The following is a 7500-nucleotide window of genomic DNA, read 5'->3' as shown; positions in this document are numbered from 1 at the left end:
TTAAATCTGACCTAAAATTCTCTGCCTCTCACTCTTACAGACACACACACACACACACACACACACACACACACACACTGCTGGGCTGGTGTGATGACTTCATCCGTGCCTCTTGAGGATTGTCGAGGGAAACGTTTCCCTAGTGCTGGCTTTTAAAGGGGTTCTAAGTTGTCATGACGACCCCAGAGCCTCCACTTCCAATTATCTAAGTGCACTTAAAATGCAGCCTGTAAATTGACCCAAACCCCCTCACACACAAACATACACATACACACCTCTACACACACACACACACACACACACACACACACACACACACACACACAACTCCACACGGCATGTTTAATATGAACACATTGCCTCACTGGTTTACTTCCTTTACAGAAACGCAGAACCAAGACGACACAGAAAGTACGTTTGTCAGTGCATCAGCTTGATATGCCTATCCATAGCTCCTGTTAGAGTCTACCTTATAGCTTTATGGCTACCTCTCTTTCTTTTCTTTGTTTGTGTTGAGTTGTATTCATTTGTTTATTTTAATGGCCTGGTCATGCACTTTATTTTCTCTGAATGGAACCTTCTGGAACGTGTGAAGCCCAAGCGGGTTCTACATGGGGTCAGCCCTGTAGAGAGCTACTGTATGCTTTTAACGGGCAGAAATCACTCTGTCGGACATCAAACATTCCCATTGCGACCCATGCTTATGCCTCTTTCAGTTGCAGAAAGAAACACACACACACACACACACACACGCACACACACAGACACGTTTTATACTCTATTTTCAACTAGAATTAATTGAGCCAGGTTTGCCCTGGGAAGGTGCTACTCCGGCCATTGATTTGTGACGTAGGTTGCTCTTTTCAAAGAGTAGACTTAGTTATGTAAAGTCCCCCCATGCCCCTAATCCCCAGCCCTGGCCCATCACAACCTCTCCAGTGTGCCCTCATTGGCTCCCCAGTTGCTAGGGTGATGGGAATGATTGACAGGCGGCCATGTTTCCCCTTCACCTAGTTCCCATGATCCTTTATTAGGTCACCCCTGCACAGTTTAGTCTAGTTTCAGTGTAAACAATTGTTTAACCCCCCATTCATGCAATGCATTGTTATTTTAGTCTCACCACACACACACACACACACACACACACACACACACACACACACACACACACACACACTTTTTCAAGAGCTTTGAGCCTGTAATGAAGCCGCATGTTTCACTTCCATCCTTACCCGTACACACACAAACACAGATGCATATACACACTTCCATCCTTACTCGTACACACACACACAGATGCATACACACTTCCACATCCCGACCTGAAGGTAGAACGCCCCTTTAATTATGCATGTGTGTGAGAGAGATACGGAGTTAAGAGTGGTGTTTGTGTCTGAGTGTGTGTGTGTGTGTGTGTGTGTGTATGTGTGAGAGAGAGCTATATGTGTGAGAGAGAGAATGTGTGTGTGTATATTTGTTTTTGTGTGTGTGTGTGTATGTCAGAGAGAGAGAGAGAGAGAGAGAGAGAGAGAGAGAGAGAGATAATGTGTGTGTGTGTGTGTGTGTGTTTGAAGAGCAGACACAGACACCTGATCTCAGCAGGTAATGTTAATGTAGACACGTGCTCAGACACTCAATATGACCTTTACCTGCCATCTGCAGAGAGCGAACCCCGCGACGCCGGCACCGACCAGCGCAGCTCCGGAATCATCCGCCTGCACACCATCAAACAGATAATCGACAGGGTGAGAAACACAGGACCCACACACACACACACACACACACACACACACACACACACACACATATGCATGGTGTGCAAATATGTTTCATACATAAGAATGTAGCATATACACAGTCCCATCTTCTTCATACTCAAGTATGCAGTCTAATCCCTGGCCCCTATAGTGGCTTGGTTTCCTCATAGCGCACCACTGCCCCCAGCAGGTTGTTGTGGGTACAGCGTTATTTTTCAGCCCACCTCTCGTGCCCTCTGTTGTGATTGTGTTTATTCATGCTGTTCACCTCTCATTTGTACTGCAATTAAGTCAGTAATGAATTAAAGGTTGATACAGAGGGCACTGCCATAGACGGCACGGCAGGGAGCACACACACACACACACACACACACACACACACATACACACACATATGCAAGTAATTATGTCCAAGTAATGGGAGAGAGCTGTCCTCCGTATCTGTATTAATTAACATTATGTTTTTGTGTGTGTGTGCGTGTGCGTGTGCGTGTGCGTGTGCGTGTGTGTGTGTGTGTGTTTGAGTCTGTGTTTATCTTTTGTGGCTGTTCCTCTGTGTTTGTTTGTTTGTTTGTGTGTTTGTGTATATTTCTCGGTGTGTGTGTGTGTGTGTGTGTGTGTGTGTGTGTGTGTGCCCTCGTCCTTAGGATAAACACGCAGTGCTGGATATCACCCCTAATGCAGTGGACCGTCTGAACTACGCGCAGTGGTACCCCATTGTGGTGTTCCTCAACCCCGACAGCAAACAGGGGGTGAAGAACATGAGGAGCCGCCTGTGTCCCGAGTCACGCAAGAGCGCACGCAAGCTCTATGAGAGGGCCCTCAAGCTGAGGAAGAACAACCACCACCTGTTCACAGGTGTGTGTGTGTGTGTGTGTGGTGTGTGTGTGTGTGTGTGTGTGTGTGTGTGTGTGTGTTGTTGCTGTTGCTGAGAGAGATACAATGAAAAGAAAGATGGTGATGTAGTGGAGTACATACTTGACATACTTTGCCAGTGTGTGTCTGTGTGTGTCTGTGTGTGTTTCTGCATGTGAGAGATTGGCAGGGTTGATTGACTGTGCCAGTGTGTGTGTGTAGTAGAGTAGAAGGAGGGTGGTTGGAGGGTATTCCCTCACGTGACGTTTCTTTAGGGAGAGATGGAAACGCAGCCTGGTCTACCTGAAACACACACACACACACACACGCACGCACACACACACACACACACACACTTCTGCATGAATGGTTCTCAGGGCCAGAGTCAAACATGCGGACAGCTGGAGAAGGACTCTGACTCGCAGACTCTGGTGAAGACCCTCAGGCCTGTATGTAAGGCCTGTAAGCTCAGGGCTACACTGGACACCATGACAGAGTTATGGGACTTTCACACACATAGTCCCACGCACATATGCATACGCAATGCACACACACACACACAGTCAGAAACGCGCGCGCACACACACACACACACACACACACACACACACACACACACACACACACACACACACACATACATAAACACACATACATACATAAACACACATACACACACACACACACACACACACATAAACACACATACATACACACACACACACACACACACACACACACACACACACACACACATAAACACACACACACAGTCAGAAACACACACACACACACACACACACACACACACACATACATACACACACACACACCACACACATTGCGCTGTCTCCAGTGGACCATATGCTGTAGGTAGCTCTTGAGTAATAATGAATAGTGTGGGCGTAAGTGTCTGTTTTAATGGCGCTGTTGATCTGAATGGCTGCCCTGATGGGGCTGCAGATTGAATTAGAGGCCTTGTTAACTCCTCTGCCCGCTGACAGGGGTACTTTAGGCCAGCACGCACCCCGTAAATGTCCCTCAAGAGCCACCGTAATGGGCCCTGGCTGCATTAGCCATCTCCCAGAGGTGACTTTCAGCTGCGAGGTAGTCAGCGTTATCGGGATCCGGAAACCCACCATGCTCTTAGGTTTGGATTTCGTGTGTGTTAGTTTGTGTGAGTGTGTGTGTGAGTGTGTGTGTGTGTGTGTGTGTGTGAGTGAGTGTGTGAGTGAGTGTAAGAAAGATACTGAGAGAGAAGACAGTGTTGTGTGTGTGTGTGTGTGTGTGTCTGTTTGTGTGTGTGTGTGTGTATGTGTATTTGCACATGTGTGTGTATGTTAAATGAGCAGCAAAACTTGACACTTGCTATTTCCTGGAACCATATGACCCCAAGGGTTTATGATTACAAAGACCGTGCCCTCTCTTGTGTGAGATTCATTCTCTTTCCATCTCTCCTCTCTCTCTCTCTCTCTCTCTGGCTCTCTGTCTCTCTCTCTCTCTCTGTGTTTGTATGTGTGTTTACAGCAACCATCAACATGAACAACATGAATGACGGATGGTACGGTTCCCTGAAGGACACCATCCAACAGCAACAGAACCAGCTTGTCTGGGTTTCAGAGGGCAAGGTGAGACACACACACACACACACACACACACACACACACATATTTTCTTCTAGTCTGTCTCTCACACTAAGTCTTTCAATTTCTCACATTCTTGGCCCTTCACAGTCTATCAGTGTGCCAGACTGTTTCTCTCTACATGTACACACACTAACACACACATTCCAGCTACAGTTTAATTTGAAATCCATTATGTGAAATCCTTTTGGATTTTGCTTTCAATTTTTAATCAGATGTGCTAATATCCGTGTGTGTGTGTGTGTGTGTGTGTGTGTGTGTGTGTGTGTGTGTGTGTGTGTGAGAGAGTGTGTGAGTGACTGCTGTCTTCATTTAGTATTTGCTGCCACAGGGCCTTCATCTCTTCATTACTCTACAACAGACTGAACTGCTCTAATACCCGTCTCAGTTCTAGTACAAGACTTACGTCTTTCATCTCTCTCTCTCTCTATTCTATACCATATCCATATGCTTCTTCTTCATTCACTTAACTAATTAGCTATTCTCTCTCTCTCTCTCTCTCTCTCTCTCTCTCTTTCTATCCCCTGTTCAGGCGGACGGCGCCCCTGAGGACGACCTGGATATCCATGACGACCGGCTGTCGTACCTGTCTGCGCCGGGCAGCGAGTACAGCATGTACAGCACGGACAGCCGCCACACGTCCGACTACGAGGACACCGACACCGAGGGCGGCGCCTACACCGACCAGGAGCTGGACGAGACGCTGAACGACGAGGCCGGACCGCCGCCGCCGCCGGGCGACGCGCTGACCCGCTCCTCCGAGCCCGTGCAGCAGGACATGGCCGTGCTGCAGCAGCCGCCGCCCGGATACGCCGCCGTGGCCGCCGCTGCCGCCGCCGCGGGCGCCTACCCGCACGCCGTGGGAGACCCTGTGACCGCCGCCACCCGCGTCGCTGGGCCGCATCGAGCCGGCCGGCTTCAAGGGCCCCGCTCCCCAGGTAGCGTTCCTGCGCGCCGTCCGCCTGCCTTGCTGCCTGGAGGCGGTCGTGTGCGTCCGCAAGGTGTTCTGGAAGCGCTATTGACAGGAGACAGGGCCTAAACACAAACAAAACAAAACAAAACAAAACAAAACAAACTAACAAAAAAAAAAAAAAACAGACCAACTAAAAAAGAATAAGTTAACTCTACTAATCTGGAAGCTCTACTGTCAGGACAGGTGTAGGTATCGGAGTTGTTTAGGTAACGGTGTTAAACTGGATGCAGGTAACTGAACCTGGAGTGAACTCACTGGAGGTGCTATTGACCGTACTAACTATAAACAAACAAACAAACAAACAAAACCATATGGAGGTGCTATTAAGAGAAGAGAAGAACAGTACTCAGTATTATTATCCCTTTATTGCGCAAGGATGAGGAGAGCTCACAAAGCACACGTCTAGTTATGATATACCTCTATATTGTCTATTCTAGATTATGCATTATATTATATACCTCTATATTGTCTATTCTAGATTATGCATTATATTATATACCTCTATATTGTCTATTCTAGATTATACATTATATTATATGGGAAAGTCAATATTGAAATGTCTATGATAATCTCTGCCAAGTATTTATTGTTGTTGTGACTGTGTGTGTGTGTGTGTGCGTGCATGTATGTGTGTGTGTGTGTGTGGTGCGTGTATATGAATGTTTATTTTTTCGAAAGCTAAATAAGAAGAAGCAGGTAATACTATCCAAAGCCAAAAAAAAGGAGATCTTCTATGCTACATAACTGAATGCCTAAGTAACCATGACTGCTGCTGTGGTGTGTGGTGGTTGCTGTTGTTAATTACTCCCGATGATGTCGATGTTACTATGAATATCCCTCCCAGTGCCTGTGTGAGATCTAACTCTACCCTGTAGCGGGACTCACTGAGGTACATCTGGCCCTGATCTGGCCTACATTTGGACTGCATTTAGCCTGACTTAAGACTGGCTGTAGCCTGGATTTGACCTGGTTTTTGGGGCTGATTTTTGCCTGGTTTTAGACTGGTTTTGGCCTGGTTTTGGACTGGTTTTGGACCGGTTTTGGCCTGATTTTGGCCTGGTTTTAGACTGGTTTGAGCCTGGTGTTGGACCTGGTTTAGACCGGTTTTGGCCTGGTTTTGGACCGGTTTTGGGCTGTTTTTGGTAGGTATCAGGGCCAGGTCTGGGCCAGATGTGCATCAGGTCTATCGCTGTGTGTGGTCTGTGTTAGCTGTTGTTGTTGTTTTGATTCCAACTGAAGTTGTACCAGAACGTATCACCGTGCATGATGGTTAATATCCGTGTAAAATCGTACTGCTGTAATAGTATTTATCGGGTTCACTGGACCAACATGATATATACAAGTCTTCTGATGTGCTGGATTAAGAAATATCATTAAATATAAGAAAGGTTGTATGTAACCTATTATATTAAAGACCAAGCAAACTATATAATCAACTGAAATTCTTGTCCCGCTGTAAGTCTTTACAACGTAGAAGAACTGCTATTAGAGGAAAACAAGAAAGAGCTTGAATAGAATGCATGTTCTATATATTGCAGAATACTGCGTTTATAGATGTTAATTTAGCGTGTTTATCTTGCTGCTGTGTAAGTGTGACCATCTCAAACAGCAGCTTAGTGTCTGGTGTGTATCTGGTGTTGTGACAGTGCCAAGCGTGTGAGGTTTGGTGTGCGTGTCTTAAGTGTGTGTGAAGCTACTCTGTTGTGTAATTATATACTGTATTGAAGATACATAAGCTGAAGAAAACTCTGAAGTAACGCTCTTGGATAAAGTGGTACGCTCAGTGGCGGTGTGTATGCTGTGTGTTGGCCAGAGAGCACAGATGTCCATTCTATATGGTTTGGTGTCTGGTATGTCCTCTACATGTGTGTAAGGGCCTTAATGAATTGTTGTGAATGTAGCATGGCACATGACGCGTGTGTGTTGGGTGAGGTTTAGGTGAATGTTTCATCCTGTGCTGTAGACTTTCACAACATAACAGGAGTGTGTGTGTGTCATCGAAAGTGTTTTCAATGGTTTAAGGGTGTAGGACTTGTGCAGGTTCCGTGTGTGTGTTTATCTGTGTGTGTACAGTATGTGTGTCTGTGTGTGTCTGTGTGTGTGTGCCAAGTTGTGTGTTTTAAACGTCTTTGACCCGTCCACAGACAGCAGAGCCGGCTGCTGCCGCGGCCCCTGTGCCGGTGGTGGAGCCGCTGGCCCAGACAGCGCCCCCTGCAGCTCGACACTCTCCAAGCGCTGCCATCGCGACCGCCACCCCGGAACCCCCCTCCAC

At 47.0% G+C, this 7500-nt stretch overlaps 2 protein-coding genes across 2 annotated transcripts in view; both read left to right on the top strand.

Annotated features, from left to right (window-relative positions):
* The window catches only part of fam189a1 (family with sequence similarity 189 member A1), a 396028-nt gene that overhangs the window by 185172 nt on the left and 203356 nt on the right, over positions 1-7500 (top strand). The window lies entirely within an intron of this gene.
* The window catches only part of tjp1a (tight junction protein 1a), a 210931-nt gene that overhangs the window by 188987 nt on the left and 14444 nt on the right, over positions 1-7500 (top strand). The window contains 5 exon segments of the mRNA XM_042075467.1: positions 1663-1745; positions 2405-2615; positions 4140-4240; positions 4788-5193; positions 7356-7500. The exon segment at positions 7356-7500 is cut by the window's right edge and continues 160 nt beyond it. Of these exon segments, the coding sequence (XP_041931401.1) occupies positions 1663-1745; positions 2405-2615; positions 4140-4240; positions 4788-5193; positions 7356-7500 (946 nt within the window).

This window comes from Alosa sapidissima, chromosome 20 (genome assembly GCF_018492685.1).
Source record: "Alosa sapidissima isolate fAloSap1 chromosome 20, fAloSap1.pri, whole genome shotgun sequence".
Taxonomy (NCBI): Eukaryota; Metazoa; Chordata; class Actinopteri; order Clupeiformes; family Clupeidae; genus Alosa; species Alosa sapidissima.
The sequence above is the reverse complement of the archived record's forward strand: the minus strand, read 5'-3'. Positions and strand labels throughout refer to the sequence as shown.